This window comes from Saccoglossus kowalevskii, chromosome 16 (genome assembly GCF_978046115.1).
Source record: "Saccoglossus kowalevskii chromosome 16, keSacKowa6.1, whole genome shotgun sequence".
In the NCBI taxonomy this organism is placed as follows: domain Eukaryota; kingdom Metazoa; phylum Hemichordata; class Enteropneusta; family Harrimaniidae; genus Saccoglossus; species Saccoglossus kowalevskii.
The window spans coordinates 17,414,358-17,437,092 of NC_140656.1; the positions used below are offsets into that span (position 1 = coordinate 17,414,358).

The 22,735-nt window shown below is 35.6% G+C and overlaps 1 protein-coding gene and 1 non-coding gene across 2 annotated transcripts; one reads left to right on the forward strand and one right to left on the reverse strand.

The window, feature by feature from the left end:
• Positions 1-1,229: 1,229 nt before the first annotated feature.
• On the forward strand, positions 1,230-1,302 carry TRNAV-AAC (transfer RNA valine (anticodon AAC)). The gene has a single exon. It is a non-coding gene; the product is annotated as a tRNA-Val (tRNA).
• Positions 1,303-6,673: 5,371 nt separating this feature from the next.
• On the reverse strand, positions 6,674-16,136 carry LOC146733708 (uncharacterized). The gene is made up of 17 exons (XM_085490907.1): positions 16,008-16,136; positions 15,139-15,317; positions 14,646-14,775; positions 13,592-13,787; positions 13,030-13,205; positions 12,565-12,754; positions 12,264-12,425; positions 11,928-12,150; positions 11,288-11,367; positions 10,246-10,383; positions 9,980-10,124; positions 9,735-9,886; positions 9,431-9,522; positions 8,241-9,341; positions 7,731-7,897; positions 7,329-7,590; positions 6,674-7,211 (listed from the first exon to the last, which is right to left on the reverse strand). Exons 1-17 carry the CDS (start codon positions 16,119-16,121, stop codon positions 7,125-7,127), a joined length of 3,594 nt encoding a protein of 1,197 aa, XP_085347033.1. The 5' UTR covers positions 16,122-16,136; the 3' UTR covers positions 6,674-7,124.
• Between the last annotated feature and the right edge of the window lie 6,599 nt (positions 16,137-22,735).

Below are 22,735 nucleotides of genomic sequence, written 5' to 3' on the forward strand. Positions count from 1 at the left end.
GGTGTTCGTTATGGTGTTTGTATATCATATACAAGTTAGCAAGTCATTCATTTCCTTCTTGATATGAATGTTTGAACGACTTATGTTTATGAAAGTAGAATAATTATTATATACTAAAATGAATCAAAATAAATACGGGCCATTTTACTTCCTGAGAGTCCATTCTCAGGGGTATCAGTGAATATTTGACTCGGAATTCAACCTCAAACGTGTTTGTTAACGATGTATGTCAATTTACACAATAACCTTGTTATCCAGTGAAGATCACTGAAGGTAGGGTTGGGACTCCCCTGTGCTTTTAGTTCGTCTTTATGTAGTGGACGCCACAAATCGGTGTTTTTGCTACGTAGTTATTGATTCCTATAAAGCTACTTTGTATAGAGCCCTCATATAACCTCAAACAAACTTGGTACACTGGAAGTGGTCATTGTAACCAATATAATTATCACAGATGTATATAATGTATATAAATGAAATATGAGAGTTGTGTGAAACTCGATAAACATATTGCAATTAAGCAAATTACCCTAATTACTACATTAGTAATTTATATCATGCTAATAAACAATTATATTATTTATACGGAATTACTAAAAAAGTACATGTATTCTCAATAGAGCACTAGCAGCTATCCCACACTTTTTGGAAGGTACCCCGACTAAATGTATTCTTCCCTTATGCACCTATGATGTGTGTGTATTTTTGCATTAATTATTGTTAATTTAATTTAATTGCAACGCAAAATTCACTATATTCATTTTAATTGTCGCCTTCGTCAATGTTGATTTGAAAATATATTACCACAATCCGTTGACGTCATAAGTAAGATATTTCAAGTAAATTAGTAATATGACAGTGTCGAGGCGGTAAATTTACATATTATAATGTATACTAGAAAGTTTTTTGTTGTTTTGAGATATGTTTCAGACTGTTTTTGTGTTTTATAATTTTGCCAACACGATTAAAATAATATTCTATTGGCGCATTTCATTTTTTTTTTAATGTTTATCAAAATAAATATTCTATTCACTTTTATAGATAATTTATTTGTTGGAAGTTTTAGTTTATCGCGAAGGCCTCACGATAATAAGATATTTGTACAAATAAAAATAATCACACATAAATAAAAAATAAAAAAAAAGTCTGAAAACAAAACAAGACAAAAGCGCCGTAGGACTAACTAACCCTATGCGCATTGATTACACGGCAATTCAAAAAGTCCGCCAGCGGTTTCCGTAGTGTAGCGGTTATCACGTTCGCCTAACACGCGAAAGGTCCCCGGTTCGAGCCCGGGCGGAAACAATATTTTATTTTTTGTTGTTGTTTTTTGGTAAAAGATAGAATTTTGTATATTAAATTTAGTCATTGGTATATGCAATCCACCAAACCCCCGGCGACCTTGTACTATTTTTGTCCTGAACAATCTGGGTTCAGGTTGTGTGTTATCATCATTAATAGATCCAGGAACCCCGTTAAGGTTACAAATTTGCACCAAAATGTCCAACAGTGTTACAAATTACTGTCAAATATTTTATTTTCGCTAGTCATTTATTTTCGAATAAATTATTTATTTAAGGGGCGATTCAGTCAGTTCAGTGAAAATAAAATCCAGCAAATATAACTTTTTGCCTGATATTCAACTCATCAAAAATCAGTAAAAATAAACTCCACACAAAAACCCTAAAACCTTTTCAGCAAAAAATAATTCCACCTAAAATTAAAGTAGTTTACATTATTATGAGCAGAGCCGGGTTGATTCAGTTTTCAGCCGGGGTTCCGAGTCAGCCTGTTTTCTCCTGATGGTTGATATAATCCTAAACGTTCGAAAGGGTTGATATTTTACAGTCATTTTTTTGAATTTGGCTCACTGCACACATTAACAGAAACTTAATTTAGCTGAAGTGCTAACATATACAATCTCTTATTTTAAATTAGCTACAACTTGAATTAGCGAAATTACAAATTAGCTAAACTAGCTAAAATGACTTTTTAAATTATTGTTTCAGTTCGGAAGTGCGCCCTCCTCGGTAACACTGATAAATATTTGACTATTTGAAAAAAGATCAGCTGTAAAAACAATGGTTGTCGAAATCGAGAAGTTTTTTGGATGTTACCTGTTATACTGTACGAATCCAAAGTATAAATGCCGCACGTATATTGGTTATACCGTGGACCCTAGGAGGAGGGTTACACAACACAATAAAGGCAGCAAGTTTGGGGGAGCGTGTAGAACCAGCGGAAAGGGACCATGGTGGGTACATAATTAAACTCAAAGTAGACAGTAACTGAAGTAACCTTCCCATGAAAGGCAGTTTCCAGCCACATTTACACGTGTTGCATGAAGTAGCCATGTTTAGAAATGAACAATACTGTCAGCTGATTCCGAGTAATGACCTCACTTGGTTTCATCATGGTTAGTAGTAACTGTGGTTCCATTGATTCTGTCGGTGGCCGGTCGATTCGTTCCTAGCCCCGTGTACATGTCTGTTGTTCCGCCCTAAGTAGGTGTCCGACCGACGAAATCGGCCAGCGGTAATACTCGGCCACCCCGACGGCCACCCATCGTGCATACGCGTAATTAATTAATCAGCAACTTAGTCATGTCCAAAAAAACTGAAATTCGAGAAACTTATAAATTGTTTAAAATGGAATGTGAATTTGAAGTGAAATTCAGGATTTCAATTTGAGAAGAATGGTAGCTACCGTAAATTTCGACTTAGTGACCATAATTTGGAAATAGAATTAGGCAGGAGAAAACAACAAACAACAGATTGTGTAAAAAATGCAACACAGGTACAACTGTAGAAGATGAAGAACATTTCATATTTGACTGTTGCTTCGTCACTCATGAAAGAAACTTTCTTTTAAAAGACTGTAAATTAAAAATGTGTGATACAGGTAACTGAAATTTAATATTCACTTGCATATTAAACAGTAGCGCTGCACTTGCAAAATACTCATAAAACACAATTTTTAAAACCTAATTGTGAATCAATATTTTATATATATATATCCCTTAGTTTGTATTTTTTGTTTCTGATCCTCACCACACAGCACCCACCGATGGTGCAGTTGTGTAATAAATTTATTTCTAAAGAATCATGGTAAAGCACATGTTACGCTTTCCGATTGAATTTTATATGCTTGATTGTCTTGTTACCAATACCGGTATATTAAAGATGTCACCAGCACAAATTCGCAAAGCTAACTAAAGCAACGAAACAAAAGTGTATTGGAATAAATGTGAAGTGGAATGAATCAATTTGTGAGATGAATTGACTGTGAATCGATTCTGCCACTGCAGTTAATTAATACTATGCATTCATGAGCAATTTTTTTGTCTAAACTCTTGTAATATATTTTTTTATTTATTGTACCAGATAACGCTGAGTCTATTCAGAAACTGTCTGCAGTAGGAGCTGACTAGGATCGTTCATCGAAATATCCTTACTGATATTCAAAATGTTTTGCAAGTATTTGTTGTCGCCACGGTGACTCCTACTATGTATGGGAATCTCATTCATTTTTTCTTCTGGTGTCAAATGTTCATACAACTACAATGTAAACACAATCCTTCATAACGACAGATTGATGAAAATGAAGGCAAAAAATGTACTCTGTCCACATGACAACGTACAATAATTGCGCAGTTACCTTGCGAAACTATAAGAGTACGCTGTATGGTATCATGGATCAAAAAAGAAGGATACAAGGGGCGTTCAATAAGTAATGCCCGTGACCCATGTGCATGTGTAATGATTTACATCTCTATGGTTTATGTTGCAAAAAACAGCTCTGAACTAATTGTAGTTTATGATTTACAGGTGTTTGAACTGAGTCAAGTGTGAAATGGAGCCAGTTGAGTGCCGCGCAGTGATCCGGTTTTTGTATTTGAAAGGACGCACGCCAAAGGAGACTTTTGATGAAATGAAAGAAACTTATGGTGATGATGCCCCATCATATGACTTTGTAAAACGCTGGCATCGTGAATTCAAACATGGCCGGAAGTCTGTGGAAACAGATCAAAAACTTGGTCGTGCCTCTTCTGCCATTGATGAGACATTTGTCCGTCAAGTTGAGGCAGCCATTTTGGAAGATCGACGCATTACTGTTCAACAAATAGCCCAAGAGGTCAAGACTAGTACAGGGTATGTGGAAACTATCATTCATGACCATTTGCATATGCATAAGGTGTCTGCCAGATAGATTCCCAGGTTGCTCACACCTTTCCAGAAGCAAGAACGCGTCGAGTGCTCGAGGATGAATTTAGAGATGTGCCAAGAAGTTAACAAGTTTTTCAAAAGACTGATTACACAGGATGAAACTTGGGTCTATCACTATGATCCAGAGACCAAAGCCCAGTCAATGCAGTGGAAGCACTTGGACTCACCACCTGCAAAGAAGGCAAGGGTGCAGCCCTTCGCTGACAAGGTCATGCTCACAGTCTTCTGCGACCGGGACGGAATAGTGATGACAGATTTCCTGGCACTTCCTGGATTTCCTTCACTTTTGATGAAATTAAGAGAAGCTATCAAAATCAAGAGGCGGAGCAAGATCAGCAAAGGTATCCTCCTCCTGCAGGACAATGCTCCAGTCCACAACTCGCATGTCGCCAGATCAGAAGCACGGGCGTGTGGCTATGAAATCTTCCCCCATCACCCTTATTCTCCTGACCTTGCACCCTCTGAAGTTGTTTTTGAAAGGAAAGCGTTTCCCAGATGATGCAGCCTTGATTTCTGAAGTTATGACGTGGTTGGAGGACCAACCTGTGGTGTTCTACAAATACGGTGTCCAGAGCTGCATCAAACGATGGGAGAAATAGGAGAAAAACTAATAACTGTGCCAAGTTTCATTAATCTCCTGCTATGGGAAATGGGTCAGGGGCATTACTTATTGAACGCCCTCCATATCTTACGAAGACACCACAATTGATAGTTATGTGCTAGACATTTATTCCACTCTATTGGATATAATAAACAAACCTCTGGTTCGTATTGTGTGATGCATGACTTGATTTTGATTTTAGATCATGCCACTCTGCCAATAACGCAATGTAGCTTGTAATTCAGGCATTGCTTGATGTCCATCAATGTCTGTTATAAGCACTATGGCGATTGTTCTCTTGACACGTCAAAAGTAGAGTCTTTTCCCAATTTTGATGTCCACAATTATTTTAGACTCTTGTCACACTTAGCAGCCATGTTTTTAGTCAATACTGTAGTTAATTTCGGTGGTCTATATAATGGGGTGTCCTAAATTAATATTTAAGAGCAAACTGGTCTATAATGGGCCCTGGGGTTTTGAAGTTCGGGTTGCACACCTGGGTATTAAACCTTATAAAACTATTATTTGTTAAGGTAGAGATGCAGTTTACCTGACAGGTATTTTAATTAGTTAATTAGGAAACCAAGATGACCTCTCTTGTCCACAAAACTATATATTTTCGGAAAGCTTATTGTATGAATTTTTAAAATTTTGTTAGTATCCTTTTATGGACACTGTAATTTGAAATATGCACAAAAATGTGCTCTTTTGGTCAAAAGTTATAAAAAAAAATTAGCTTCTAAACCATGCTTTTGTTTCCTGTCAAAATTGGTTTATGGGTACATATGTTTACTATGAAGAAAGTCCCGTCTTGAAAACTGTCTACCAGTTGTCAATTTTGCAGAGCAGCCTTTCAAATTTCACTACTTCAAGTCTATGCATAAATTAACACTCAGGCTAGTTGTCTGTACGATTGTTGTAACACTGTTCAACCAAAAACAATGCCCCGACGGCGTTTTGAAGATAAACACATAGTCAATCATTTGTGAAAATTTCAAAATAAAAGGTCAAAGCGTCTAGGAGCTATTTTTTTTAAAGTTCTGGGATGTGCACTAAAAAGAAGCTGAGATAATTGCTAATTTGCATAACAATTCACTCAGTAAGAAGTTTGCTAATGCTCATAATTAAAATGGCTGTAACAGTTCCAAATTTAAATGTATTATCGTTTTGTTAAAAGTTAAGTATAGTGCATAATAAGGAGATCCCGTCATTTCTTTTTTCACCATGTTTCTTTTTTATTATTTATGTACAGTCTTGCTAAATCTTGCTAAGCATTCAAAAGAGAGAATGTTTGCACCTGTTATCCATATTTTAAAATCGTTTTTTGAGTATGTTCCACTATTCACAATTCTACAAAATTTCAACAGTCTTTAGCCAAGACTGTTTGGATAATAAAAATTAAAAAAAAATATTTCACTCCCAAGTGCCCACGAACCTGCATCTCTACCTTAATGTAATGCAAATGTATAAGGCTACGTCCGTCTGTTTACAGTAATAAATTACTGTATTATTTGTATTTAAGCCTTTTTAATTCAGACCGATGATCTGATTTAAGAATGTCGACAATAGTACTCGGATTTTTTGTAGATATTGTGAGCTTGTAATTTGATATTTTAATGACTATTAAAAAGACATTTGATTATATCTTATATTGATAAGATTGTGGTTGCACGTGGCACACTTTTTTTTGAAATACCTGAAATCATATCTTGGTCATATACTTTGGGTTCCGTACATCTCTCAATAACATATTCGACCGTGTCATTTACCGATAAGTAAATTCTTTTACAACAATTATTACTGTTCACTCAGCAAAACTCTCACACAAATATGAAGCAGACGCGTGATATTTTATATGCATTCTTGAGTATATTGTACAAGTGACCGAGTACAAACAAAATTTAAAATGATACACCTTAATTGAATCGTCAGGTGCACGACAACATAATCATAATTTATTCATGTCATATATTTTGTTGATAATGGTGTGTCAATATTCATCTCAAAATATTCCTTCTCATTCCGACTTTTGAGTATAATATCGTATAAAATAGTGTTTGCATTAATGGTAATATATAACATATACTCAAATGCCGTGCAAATAATTTGTCTTGAATCGGAGGTGTATTTCATTCTTGAGCAATATGCGAACTGGGCATCCATTCAAAAACCGCATTACGTACTAGCTTCAGATAGCCTTCAATTTTGTATATAGGTGACGATAGTAGTATAATTTGTTTTGTCAGTATTTTGTTCAAAATCTTTGAATTATACAAGTCATGCCCTTGCACTCATAATCTTCAAGCTTGTGATTCTTCGAAAGCAGATTCTGGTTGGTCTGATGATTTGGTCGGACTACTGTTATTATTGCGCCCCCAAGCCATTCTCTGTAACATACAAATGTTAGTTGAACAAAGCCGCTGAATACAGACATTATTGATGTAAGTTTGTCAACATCAGAATTTTAATAAAAATAAACCATAATAGGCTTGAGATCAACTTACAGCACGACATGGTTTATCCACAAATCCAAATCGCTGAGGAACATTCAGGACCACTTTAAGCCCTTCATCTTCAGGAATATCCTCGACTGTAGTATCCGTGTTAGCTTCTAAAGCTTTCTCAGGAACTTGGGTAATCTCAGTCTCATCTGCATCTTCTACGTTTGTAACACTCATGGCGTCGTCGTTTTGTATATCAGATAACTCTATTTCATCTACAGGTTTCTCGCAGCTATACACAGGCTTGAAAGCACTACTCTCAGGACTGAATTAAAACATAATATATTACTTTACATGTGATAGAGCGTGGTAACGTTTGAAATTGGGAAAGTACAACACTTACATATAAACCCCCCTCCCATGAATTGGATATTTTTTATTTCACATTTCACTGCCACTTATTACCTGACAACCATTGCCTTCTTCTTCTTTGAGTACAATCTTCGCCATATGAAGATGCCCATAATGAATGCTAGCAGTGCTATAGATATCCCTACAATTACCATCACCAGTGAAGATTTTCCTCCACACGGCCAATTGAAGTTGTCACAATGACAGCTGAAACCATTGATCTGCGATATCGTAAAACGATTTATGTTAGGAAATTAAACTTAATTTTTAAACTTAATTTAAAGTACATACAAACTCTACTTCATTATTAAATAGATATGCTACATAGTGAACATGAATGACGCCATATCGAGGATTATCGGATATTGTGGTACTGTCGTGCACATTTTTTGTTTAATTTCTGCACATTTATGCAAATTACCATCTTGATATACACTGGAACTTTGATATGAATTTTGTACAGCTAATGAACTCCAAAGCGGGTGTAAACAATGGATTCAAGTAATATTACCCACCCATAGTAATAAATTGAACCAATCCAAATGCGTAGCAATGTAAACATACCTGGTCGGTGCATGTGTAATTGTATTCACATGGGTTTGGTTCACATTCATTGACATTTTGTTCACAATACTCTCCAGTATACCCAGGAAGACATACACATTCATATCCACTGAAACCATTGGATCTATTAATTTCTGTACAGTCAATATCAGTGGCTGGACCTCGGCAAGCTGCACCATTCATGCATGGATTACTAAGTATATTCACATCGACTTTTAGTACTTCTGAATATGTACCACTCTTGTCAATTGCAACAATTTTAAAGATGTCTGTGCCAAAGTAGTCCTCATGAGGATCATATCTAATTGCACGGAATGCCCAGGCTAATTTATCAGCATCATGTGGAATTTGTAATTTACATGGAAATACTACTAAATCACTATCACTATTTTCAAATGTTAACACATTCTCTGTGATATTTTCTAGTTGAGAACAGTCTTGGTAAGTGAAACTTACTTGATTAATTTGGTTGCCGAATAAGAGTTGTCCGTGTTTTGGTGGGGAGAAAAGCAACGTTAAAGTGTCGTAAGTGTCAACGTCAAATGCCCCAACGATGCCATCAAATGAAACATAGAGATTGTCATTAGATTTACGCTGTTCAAGGATAATCGTATAGTTATAATTTGATCCCAATAAGGTCACCATGTGGTTAACAGACATAAACAGAACAGGGTTGTCATTTATGTCACGTACATCAATCTCTAGTGTCGATGGCGTTGACAATGCCTCAATTCCATCATACCTGTCTTCCACAACAAGAAGATGAACTTGAGCTAAACCAAAACAATCAATGCAGGGCAGAAACGTAATTATGCCATCGGGCGACAATTTAGTGGTCCCCAGTTCTGTTTCTGGAAACGACCTATCTAACATGAAAACATAATCATCATCATCAATATCAATCGCCTGCAAAGTGTAGATTAGTGTACCAGAGTCTTCCATCATCCACAGAGCATTTCGTGATGTCACATCAGGAGGAGAATTGACAAATGTACCAATAAGAGCTACAGTGAATTCTGCTGACCCAGTAAACATATCGTTGCTGACCGTTCTTCGTTCTTTCCCATGGGTTATCCTATCATCTATTTCTGTTGAACATACCTGAAATTTAAGTCAATCATTTAACTATGCAATACTAGCCAGCTTGAAAGCTTACAAAGCGGCATGGACGAAAGTCAATCAAAATGTACCTTGACAGTTATTAAAGAGTTCTCCAGATCAACTGTGTAGTCACCAAAGCTATCTGCACAGGTATGACTAGCATCTTTCCATTGCTGCAATTCTGTGAATAAGTTAACATTGTTTTAGTTAGACACACAACCACTACAGTTAGAATTAGAGGTAGAAGTTAATTCAGCTTGAAGTCCTTGAAAAGATGCTCTTCATTACAGGGATAGTGTTAGATGGTCAGGTAGGTAACAACAAACTTAATTTCATTACCCATCAGTTATTCACACATCTGAACTGTCTATATTTTAACATATATTTACTCACCTGTATGCCAAACGATGATGTGCGGACGTGGCATGTCATCAACAACGTTCAATATAGCACTGTCCACCTTGATACCAATTTCTAACGGCCCACTCATACACGTATCACTAGGATAGCTTACAAAGATAGAGGGTCCAACAATATCTTGGATTCTACAAACATTGAGGATTTTATGTATTGTTATATAACGATCACATGTTAGTCTAATATCGAGTAACATATGTATATGTACATGGTTAAATTACCTATCTTTCAGAAATCTGTCAGTTTCTCCCTTAGTTTTCTCAGGATTTACTATATAAGGTTTGAAATTGGGTGAAACATCAGAAGCATACTCATCCATGAGATCTTCCGGGGACAGCACACCTGCAATTAAAATCTCAGCAGAATCTGAAAAAGCAAAAAGTTATCTGTTTATGTGGAACTCATATGTGCACAATTTTCAGTCAAGGTATTATAGAAAACAATCTATCTGCTGATTCTTGTAAACTCTCTTGGATATTACACATACCATCAACTTCCCTCTTCTGAAACTGACCACGTATCGATATAGCTCCTGGTATGTCACCATATGTACGACTTCCCAGCTCTTGTAAGGAAATAACAACTTTTGAATCGTTTAATGGTATACCTATAGTGTCCCGTTGACCTGCAAATCAAAATCAACAGAAGCCTTTTCAACAACAACAAAACAGATTTGGTTCAATCAACCTGTCGCTGTTACTTAATATTATGTATAAACTTAATATATGATAATATATTATGAGGTTAATACAAGGATACCTAAAAGTATGCACGAAGACAGCGGAGGTCAATGCGACGGCGTACTGTCTGAGTGTATACATTGAGGTATCTTCGTAATAACCTTAATATTATATACATCTTTCCTTTTCAAGGATACATCATGCCGAAATCCAATTACGCGCGTAATAATTCCATATTTGGAATTCGCATTTCCTTATATTTTATTATATTATATTTCCTTATATATTATAGGATGAAAATACCCTGTATAATACCGAAACATTACGGCATGCTATAACCTACGACGTTACGGTTAAAGATGCGTAACGCCATGAATTACAGTGTGCCGTATACATACCAAAAATGAAACCATTAAACCATCCTCTAAAAATATTGGCAGCCCCAGCCGTGTTTGACTCCACACGAATGTTTACGCTAATGCTGTTCTAAACGTTTTGAATTTCGGCAGCTCCACGAAGAAAAAGAGGAGGAGGAAGAGATATATAATTATAAGGTTATTGCGAGAATACCATAAAATATGCACTCAGATATTTAGTCGACCTCGACTGCATGTTGGTAGATACTGTATTGTCTGTATTGTCTTCATGCATGTTTTGTGGTATCCTGCGTGGAACAGTACACCGTGATAACTATACCTTTAATATACCGAATAATAAACACAATTTGTCTCGAATACGACATTTTGTTATCTATTTGCGATCATTGGATTTTTATTATTGAATCTGAGTGTTTTTCTCCGCCGCATGTGACCAATTTCTAACCAGTCAACGTGACATTCTTGAACTTACGGGATATGGTTGATTTCACTAAAGACACCACTTCGCATTTATGACCCTTGTTACATGCAGTCAACTTTGAGAAGGTAGTTCTATAAAAGAAATTGAGATGAAACTTTCATTAAACACATAAATCTGTGCCAGTATTTTATATTATGGAGGTTGTATTTGAATCATACTAATTTTTCATAGCAAATATCTAAACACATAGACTTCATAAAATGCGAACTCTTTAAGTAATGTTCTTTAATTCAATAATTAATTGCATTATCGCTGAATGCAGAAGCATCAACTCAGAACCAAGTGTTGCAGTTTCATAAACTTAGAATCAGGTGTCATTTAAAAAAAGAGCTGCAGTCACATCAACCCATAATTAAGTGCTGCATTCATCTCAATTCACTATTAGGCGTTGCAATGATAGCATAATTAAGTGCTGCAGTTACATCAACTCCGATCTAAATATTGAAGTTGCATCAAATCAGAATCATGCAAGCGTTGTAGTGTTTGCATAAGTAAGTGTTGAAATTAAGTGCTGTAGCATTAACTCAAATCTCAATTGACATGACATGGAATTTCATTTCCTTCAACTACAAGCAACGTTTGTGCTGTATAACATCACGACCAGTTGACAACAACGTGTGGAAATACGAACCTTCCAGGTTCCATGTGAAATCTATCTCCATATTGTGTATTGAGTGCATCTTCATTGCCAGATTTGCCTTCGTTGGTTCTTCTTAAATTCGAAATATTATAATAAGGTTCGTTTCCAATGTAAACATAACCATCTCTAATTTGAATTTCTCCAGATGTATTCAAACCTACTTGTAATTCTGGAAAAATGTCCATAGAATCTGCGGTACTTCCGATTGAAAAAACTTAAAAGAAACAAGAAAATATAGAGCATATCTCAATATTATATTAAACCGCTTTGTATACTAATTTACTAACATTTAACATGAACCAATTATTTTATTGAAATTTTACTTACAATAACCATCAATGGATTCGTCTTCTATTCGATCCCATGCCATGCCGACGCTTGACTGGTCACCGCACAATGACAAACCTGGTACACTTGTGTCCATATTATCACAATTTATGGTAGTGTTGGCACCCAATGCCCTTGGTGGAGTTAGCACCAGGGTTACTCCTGTTGAACAATCACAAAGTTCAGTATGCAATTCGTATATATGCAGCCACATACATAATGACTTGCACTATTTGGATATATGCTGAAACAGATTCAATATATTTGTCATTAAATGACATAACTTTCAAAAGTCCCCCACCTGATGTCACCTGTACAGTGGTCATGCCAGCATTATTGATTGCTTCCACAGTCACAAAATAAGTGTGTCCGTCTTCTATGAGTCCAAAAAGATTACGGTTTTCCACAAAATCATTTAGGCCAACTGACAAAAAGGGTTGTATATCTGTTCCATGTGGTTGACTACCAATGGCCCATCTAAATTCGTACAACTACAGATGGAGACAATACATGTTATATTAAGAGGGACAATGAACAGTGCTGATATGCACTGTTACTTTCGTCCCATCTATGTAGACTGGTAGACGAAACAAACAAATAATAAAATTACCTCAACTAGCCATTCAGATGAATGTATTAATCACAGAAAAAAAGGGAGATAATTGCTGAACATCTTTCTCAATTGCGTTTTGAAAAGCAATCTTAGAATTCAGTTATTTAAAGCGTGAAAGCTGCCATAAGACAATTTAGTGCATCATTCACTTGCCTGACTTCCAATGTCATATGCACTCCATTTGACAGCAATTGTTGAGTTAGATCCTTGATATGTAACAGTTTCATCTTCAGACCACGACATATCCACGTGATAAAGGTATTCAAAGACTGGTGGAGATACATCAACATATACACCATCGGAGGATCCAATCACATAGCGACCTGAACCTATAAACAAGTATAAATGATTATATATGCAACACTGTTTCAGAATTAAATTCATTTATATATTACGTACCAATACATAATACAAATATTATATTATTAGGTTATATTTCCACTTGGCATTATTTGCGGAATACCTCACAATGATTATTGTGACCAACGTGATAATAGTTAGTTAATCTGGCAACAAATATTGGAGCACTGCTTAATCAGCAAATCGAACACGATATATCATTGCAGTAATCAGTCAAGACCATTTTCATTTGTGCATTTAGATGTTTTCGTGTGTGTTTTTTTCGAGGACATTTTTTCCAAAACCCAAGATAAATGATGCTCACAGGGGTCAATTGGTGATTTTCTTTAGATGCGGGAAATGTAAAACAACTTACCAGTAACAGCTTTTATTGAAAAATGGTAAATTGATGGGCGGTTGTCATCTTGCCCACTATTTTCTAGAGCCGATGTTGGTGCCAAGTTGAGACCATCTAAAACAATTTTATATTCTTTTGTAACATCCTCTAAACAACTGGCGTCACAATTGATGTTGTCGCAGGTATTTGTGCATGGTATACATGGCTGAAGAACCTTCAAATACGAGGAAAATAAAAAAAAATACAATTAACATTAGTCGTGAATTAGATATTGGGCTTAATACTGCCATCTATGAGTGAATAAGTATTTCAGACTTCGTGACCGATTGCATAAATAAATACGCTTCATCAGCTTCGTCACAGTATTAAATGTTGTTTAGTTACGAATCGATTTATTACAACATACATACATCGGCCATAAGGTATATGTAAATGTGTTTTTCGGCATTAACAGTATTGGTACCATGAGTTGGTAATGATAATAAAGTTCTACATAATAAAGAAGTAAAGTTCAGTTTAGCCAAATTTAAATGTACGTTGAAATGACTTCTAGGTCACATACTGACCTCACCAATATGATTACGACTTTTTTTGAAATTGAAATACGCAAATTAAACGGTTGTTTAATCGATTATAGAACCCAGTTGCTAAATTCATTTCAGCATGCAAAAAAAACAAACAAAAAAAAAAACGCCACAGCATTGCCTTTGTAAATAAAATGACCAGAAAATGTTATTTTGCCCTAGGTCTAAAAATAGTACACCAATTATACAATACTATAATACATAAATTCATGATACGTGGATCAAGTCGTAGATTGTTCAAAAAATTACTAATGCATAAACTGTGTACGTTTTGTTCTTTAATATAGATTTTTACAGTTCTTATATTTAGCCAATATCTTCGGCAATGGAATTCTATTTTTTCCTGAGCATGCTTAATTATTGTGAAGTATGTTTATACTAATGTATAAGCACGTAGGTTGAATTTTACTGTTTTGAATAATTGTTGTGTGTATTACATGCGACGAATACGAACACGGCATGACGCCCACCATAATTTTAGATTATACCTCTCTGAATGGGACTACATCATCTCGTAGTCGTTCTGATCCAACACCAGCCAAAAACGCGATAATAGTGTTATCTCCATTACGGAACGGGGAGCCGAATCGACACAATGCACTCGAGTCGGGTGGGAATCTGAAACATGGATCAACAACTTATTTAGTACAGTAACAAAACATATCCGGTAACGATAATAATGGCGTTAGGTATTGTGTATTGAACACTACATGGTATATGTGAGCGTTCGTCACGTGACGTCTGACTCAAAAGATCGAATTACGTTAATGAGTGTTAACGAGTTTTTTTAGCAATTGAGATGTTCACGTATTTTATTGATTGATTAAATCCGATTAATGTGAAAAAATCTCCCACTTGAATTTACGGTTCCCATCTTATCTCTGAACTGGCATTCACAGAGACAAGATACAGTGGAATGATAATGATACATAAGTACACACTTTTGATAAACAAATTATAGATTTAAAACCTACGGCATACCTCACATTTCTAAAATATGCAACCGAGGTCAGAGGTGTGAATACATCTTCTATATCAGGCACTGCTCCATCTCTATTCCATGATGTTAAAATAAACTTAGCAGTTTTGCTGAAAGACGGTAACCCTGACAAGTATAAACACGGTTTATCGTCGACCAGAAGCGCTATTGATAGTTCCTCCTGTACAATTAAAATATAAGAATTGAAAAGCAGGTTCACATGTGTGTCGTTCAATCTTGAAATATGAGTAAATCAAATCCATCGTATTTAGTCAGTCTAGCAAGGTAGGCAAAAATGAACTGTTGCAATCATACATATAGAGATATGATGGTATCTGTAAATGAAAACAGCCTCTGATAAATTCCTAATTGATACTGATCCTTCTATATCTCTACAACAATTCAACTGAAGAAATACCAATGATTGAACAAAGGATGGTTCTGGTATACATTAGTAGACATTGTATAAGGGCTGATAGGATCATTGGTATAGAAGATGAAATTGCGCTGGGAAGTGCCCTAGACATTCAGAGGGATCTATGTTCGTTATTTATTTACAACCGTTCATTATATCTTTCTGATTTCACTGCTTCCAAATTGATAAATTGTACCTAATGGTTAATATTAGTTAATATAATAGTTAGATGTGACTTTTGACAACAACGATAACCAACAAGTTAATTTAGTGGTTTCCAATCTCAACGTCCTGATAATTTTAATGATGGAACAATATATATATTTATATCCTTACAATAGAAACATATAATATGAACTTGTTCGGACTGAAGGAAGCAACCAAATCTAGGTACCACAGCATGTCAATTGACTACTAGTATATCATAGACAATGACAAATCTTGTCAAAGACTCACCATATGGGACACTACATCGAGGGTGTACGAATGCCACGATTGTGACGGATCAAATTCCAGTTCTGTGATGTCATATTGGATTTCATCTGTATCGTTTTGAAATTTAAACCACATTACAATATAGTGCTTGATATCACCATCAATCTTCACACCTGTGGAAACAAAACGACAAAGACGCTGACATGAAATACACAAGACTACCAAAGGTTTCAAATATCAGTGTTGCAGCATACTACGTTACCTACTGCACACTAAATACTGAATCCATGATTTGTATATGTTAATGAGTACACGAAATGAAAATTAACCAATTCCTTTTATTTCAGTACGGAGAATTATTTGTTTCCCTACCAGGATGAAGCTGGAATCCCATTGATTGGTGAGAAATATGTTTCAATGATTGGTCACCGATGTATGTATATTCTGGATTCTCATCTTCGATTATGTTCCAGGGTGAATTAGTTGTAACTACACTATGTACAGTGATACTTGTCGTTTCAGAAGTTGTTGTTGGTGGCGCTGTTGTAGTGGTGATAGTTCGCTCAAAATACTCTGTACAGTTACAGTCACACCCACTATTAACTGTAAAAACAGGATACATTATGATTATTATTTCACTTTTAGAAAAGGAGTATTTTGTGATTCAGTCTGATGTTTTATATTAATAAATATATCATAATTCACAAAACAGAGGAATTATTATATCATCAGATCAGAACACCTGGGAAGCCATTCACACATATATGACCCATTGCACCAGCTTACCATTATCAAGACCAGTCGTATTGTCAGGACTGGTGTCATTGTAGACACAGCACAACACACAGTTGTCATACTCTCTGTTATCGTCAGCCCAGCCCTTTTCACCAATCGGTGCTTCAAAATCACCGACAACTCCATCTGGTCCATCCCAAAATATCACGCTCGTAACAGCCGGTATGTCTCCATTAGCGGCAAGTACGTCGACCTACCAATTTGTCAGAAAAGCACCTATTTGTAATTGTTGTTTTGTTGCGCAATAACAATAGCAAATAATTAAAATAACTGCCGAATTCATAAAGCAAAACACAGAATGAGTTACCTGAAATTTTCCTCCTTCATCTATTCCAGGTTTATCATAATAATAGGCTCCTGAATATACTCGTTCTTCTTTGACATCCCGGATCAGTGTTATCGCCATACCTCTGGAGCTTTCAAACGACAACTTCATAATATGAAAAAACAGATGAATTATTTCAGTTATATACTGACACCGTTATTGAGATAATATTGAGAATATTAACATTTTTGTTCAGTCAAATTAAGATTTGAATTTGTTAGCCTAGATAAAATTGTAACATAGCGTTTTTGAGTTTGTAGTTTGTACACATCTTTTTAAAAGTCTGCCCAAATCAAATATTGTTTTACATGTTAATATTGACAATAATAATGCAAATAAAAATAACAAAACGAATGTATTGATGCAATGATGCTAAAACACATACATGGAACAATTGATATTGATGATATCTAGTGTAGAAACTTGACCCACTTGTGCCCACAGCGCCACTTAGTGGTCAGATATTGATAATCAAATGCTCACTGGAATGGAACGTTTGAGGGAACACAGAAAAGATCAATTAGCAATTAATCTATGGTTCAACTCTTGAAAGATGAAAATTTCTGGTGTGGCACAGCCAGTTGGCTAGCTCAAATATATTCTATTTGGAACTATTTAAATTAGTCCGCCAACAAGAGGCACATCAAGGCTCATTTGTTTACTTGCATTATTCATGACATAACCAGCTCAAGTGAACCCCATGTTGTTTCAGTGACTGTGGAATATAACCTAAGTTAATCAACACTTCTCTAGTAGATTGGCTGTTCATGATAGATGTCTTTGTCGCTATCTGCCATTATGTGTGAATGTAAGGGCAACCTATATAACTAAAATAAACGTCACAGAACAAACATATATGTCAACACATTATTTACCTGATGTTCCCTGAACATTACAGGAATATCACCAATTCCCCATATACCTTCCATAGTAATCGATTCCCATCCATAGGCGTCAAATTCATTACCCATGGAGAAATATCGGTTAGGACATGCTTTATCTTCTGGTGTTGGACGATGCAGAAATACACCTAATAAATAGACACAGATCAAGTTATTAGATTATAGCGCAATTAAATGTTAAAACAAATCTGTTAACGAGTGATATCAAGGTAACTCACCCCCCATTCTGTTTGTCACGCTCTGATACATAATGTCTGTCTTGAAAGATTGTCCATCTTTCACGATTCCTGCAGTTGGATCCAACCGGTCGAGTAGAATTGGTTTTGAAATCTTGGTTGTATACAAGCCTGCATTGTTGATTGCATTTACTTGCACATAATATGGTCTGTCAGGCTGTAAATAAATATATTCCATTTCGTGTTTTAGGAATTACAATACAGTTTTGTACAGTTTCTATGACATGTGAATTCAAGTTGACTTACATATATGTACATTTGTGCATATAATGTTGTTATTGTTTTATCATAACAAATGTCTAAGGAAATACAGACTAAGGAATATATGGTTTGATAATAATCTCTGCCAAAAGGTTGTCTGTAAGCAGGATAGCAGGGTTTATTTATGGATTTTTATGACACCCCATTAAATTGTGTTAAAGATGTGGGTATAATGCCATGGAAACAGCGCTTTCAAGAATGATTTTTCATTTACAATGTTTTGGACGAATTTCAATTTTTCTAGAGAGGCTGCTCTTGATGCATATGAGAATCAGATATCTAAACTGTAATGAGGGGAATAATCATAACTCCAATTGTGTTTGGTGGATTCTCACGATATTTCCAGGAGTTGCCCTTGAAAACAACCAATCCATTAAAGGTTGATGGAGATGCGGGCATGGTTAACATGGTAACGTTATCAGGAATAAATTTGACTTCATAACTCAAGTTATTGTATCCAATTGCTATATATATTTGTACATATGTGACAAATTTCCTGTTAGGGTTATTGTCTGATTCGTTGAGTTAATACAATATGATAGACATATTAGGAATATTTATAATTTGACTGAGATTTGAACTATTTGATTAGCTTCTAATTTAATATTTAATCAGTTAGAACAAATCATTGACACTCTAATCAATAAATTTCATTATTCATTCTTTCAGAAACAGATTACTGATACGCGTACATACCTGCAAGACCAAGTCAACAAATGTGTAATTGCTATCTGTTGACAGAACCTTAATTTCATTTTGTAAAATTATATATTCCCCAGTATAACCACACGAAACACCATCGTACAGTGTCATTACGTAACTTTCAATACCGCTATCCATGTCGTAAAAACCATGCCACGAGACAAAAAGTCTATCGTCTCGGTCGGTGTATGCGATTGCCTGTAAGACAATAGAAATTATATAATGATTTAACTTCTCTTTCAATTACTTTTCAAAATCTATGTAGATGATCAACGATAAACTTCATTTATCTTATTCACATGACATCAGTACAATAAAAAACAATATATTACACGTTCGGGATACGCCCCTACTTCAACCACGCCCTCCGTTGGTGGTGTCAAATCCACGGTTATATTCACTTTAGATAACAAGCACTCGGCTGATTCGTCTGTTGCTATAACAACTACAGTGTACGTCTCTTTATCGGTTAGCAGCAAATTCGTGACTTGGGCCGCCGAATCCTTTCCAACATTTGTCAATGGATATTGATCGAACATATGTGAGTATTCTGAGTTATGTCCCAACTGACCATCGTCACTGTAGCTTTGCTGAAATGAAATCGATTGGCTGATTTATTCACGTATGAATTGATTACAGAAAATTGTCTGCATATATATATATATTTATTATACATCTGCCACCGTAACGCTATAAGTTACAGCATGCATTAGCATACAGCATAATTAGGCGGTATTTTACGGGGTATTTTCATCCTAGCATATCAGGAAATGCGAATGATTACGCGCGTTAGCAAACAAAAATGGCTGCCACAAGGGTTTAACCGAACTCAACACATAGAAGTTCGGTGATTCTGTTCTAAACTGTTTGGATTTCGGCATTACCATGATGTATCTTTGTAAGACAAAGATATGTATAATAATGAGGTTATTATGAGGATACCTCAAAGTATGCACGAAGACAGTGTGCCGTCGCTGTGCGTCGGTCGATACTGCCGCTGTACTGTCTTCGTGCATACTTTGAGGTATTCTCGTAATAACAAAATACATTAACCAAATATCAACCTAATATTCATGTTTTCTTATACAACTTACCAAGTCATTGCAGGAAATCATACTCCAATTAGCATAGCTGTGTCCTATTCCCCACTGATAAAACATTACAGGCATTCCAAATTCAAAGTTACTCCATGATACGCTTATGGTAGTTGATGATGCAACATATCTGGACAAAATCAAAGATAAATTAGTATATGCTTGTATTTTGTCGATATGATGAGTATATGGTAAATTCGGGCTTATTCATATAACAAACCGATACCTTGGAACATGTATATCTCCATTAGAAATAACTTGACCGCCATATCCGACCTGGATACCATTGGATGTAATTTCAGCCACGGAAGTTGACACACTAAACGCTCTTACAGTCATATAATACGTCAGTCGACGAGGCACAAGGCGGAGGTCGTAAAATGTATATGAGGTGTTCAAACCCACGTTCGTGAAGGGGTGGATATCATATTTAGTCTTTGGATATCTTCTGTCTGTACCAGCTGCTACTTCATAGTGTTCAATCTGTTGACGTCCAGCTAGTGTATGATTGAATTATGGGTAATTTGTAAATATTTAAGCAATGGAACGACGTGGGTATATGGTTAAATCGGCAGACTAATTTATTGTGTTTGTTATATCTTCAGGAGTCACTAGATTATAACCGTACTCGAATACTTACTTCCGTGAATATCCAGACCAAAATCATCCCAGTTTGCTGATAAATATGTTACTGATGTTTGGTAATTCAAGTCAATACCCAATATATCACCATCTCTGACATTCCCTGGTAGTAGCGATTCTTTTTGAATTGTGATGCCATTAGATCGAATAGAATATGTGAATCCTAGTAGATTTGTCGCCCTGACAACGATATAAAACGACTCTCCATCCTTCATACTCAGACCATCATACATACCATAAGTTAAACCTAGTAAAAATGACATTGTATTTTGTGTTACTGTGTTTATTTTAATATAAATCCTAACTAATGCTTTATATGCAGAACTATGCACATTGTCTTTCTCACTATATGACGCTGTAAAAAATGTGTACAACTCGTCATGCGCTTATTGACTTATAGAGCACTGCAGGGAAATATTTAGCATATATATTGTAATAAGGCTATATATAAGCATGTTTTTACCATATGGAACTTTCGACATTGGCAGAACTGTGGTACCGTCAAACCTCATAATTGACCATTCATAATTTAAAATTGGACACGGATCTCCAGTGAAATCCCATTGACCCGATAACTCATCTGTATCGTCTTGGTAGTCTCTGTAACATGGACGTTTTGTTGATTACAATTGATATATACAATATATATGCAACTATATACAAATGTACTTAAATGATATACCAATTATTTTGTTATTATCAATTCGTAAGACTCATACTCACAAATCGCCATCTTGACGTCCATCCCATACATAGCTTTCTCCTAGTGGTAGAAGATTGACACTTACTCGACTGATATACACACCATTTGAAATACTTGTGTTATATAAGCCAACCGCGTTGAAACCTCTGACCGAGACGAAAACCTGTTTAACCATATACAGATCGAGTCCAGTAATTACTGCTCTTGTCTCTAAACTAGGAGTGTCGAAGAAATCTCTCAACTGTGTTCCACCATGGCTTGTGCCAACTGCAATTTGGTATCTGTAATCCATAGTATGGTGAAAAGTGATTGACACATTAACCACGTGTTGATTTACTCCTCAAAAATGTCATTTCATTTAGTGCACATTCATATAACGAACCAAAAATCAAGAGAGATCACTACCTGATTATAGGACTTTCCAAATCTTGGAAAGGTTGCCAGATAACCGATACCCTATCAAACGATGTTTGGCAAACCGCACCGTTCGGGTTTCTACAGCCTGGCATTAGTTGAAAAAAGAATGAAAAACACAAATCACATAAAAAATGCAATGTAATTTAACTCTTGTGAAAGCAAAGTGACATTTTTATGTAACATTTATATAACATACATTTTATTACAGTTGTAAGATTTACCTTCAAAACCACAGTCATCAAGAAGTGTGTCATTGTCATTACCGACGTAAATGGTATCGATACCGTTCAATTCCACTACTATTCCGGCTATTGGTGGAGTATCATCCAATACGATTGGTTTCGAGTATACATTTATCTCAATTCCAATGTTATTTACAGCAGACAGCGTGGCATAATATGTCTGAGAATGATGAATTGTATCCACTGTAAAGAATTCGTAAAGAAAGAATTATATTCATAATGACAGTGTTAATAAGAGTTAACGAGACAAGTAAATATATACAAAATCTTGTAATTTAGGGTAGTGGAAGATGTAAACTAAAACAATTGTTATGGTGTGAGAGAAAGAACATTTTTAATATACCTTCCACCGATATTGTGTCATCGGTTGCAGGAACTATCGTGAAAGAAAACACCGAATCGTCTCCTTCTGATATCCCAATGCCAAACA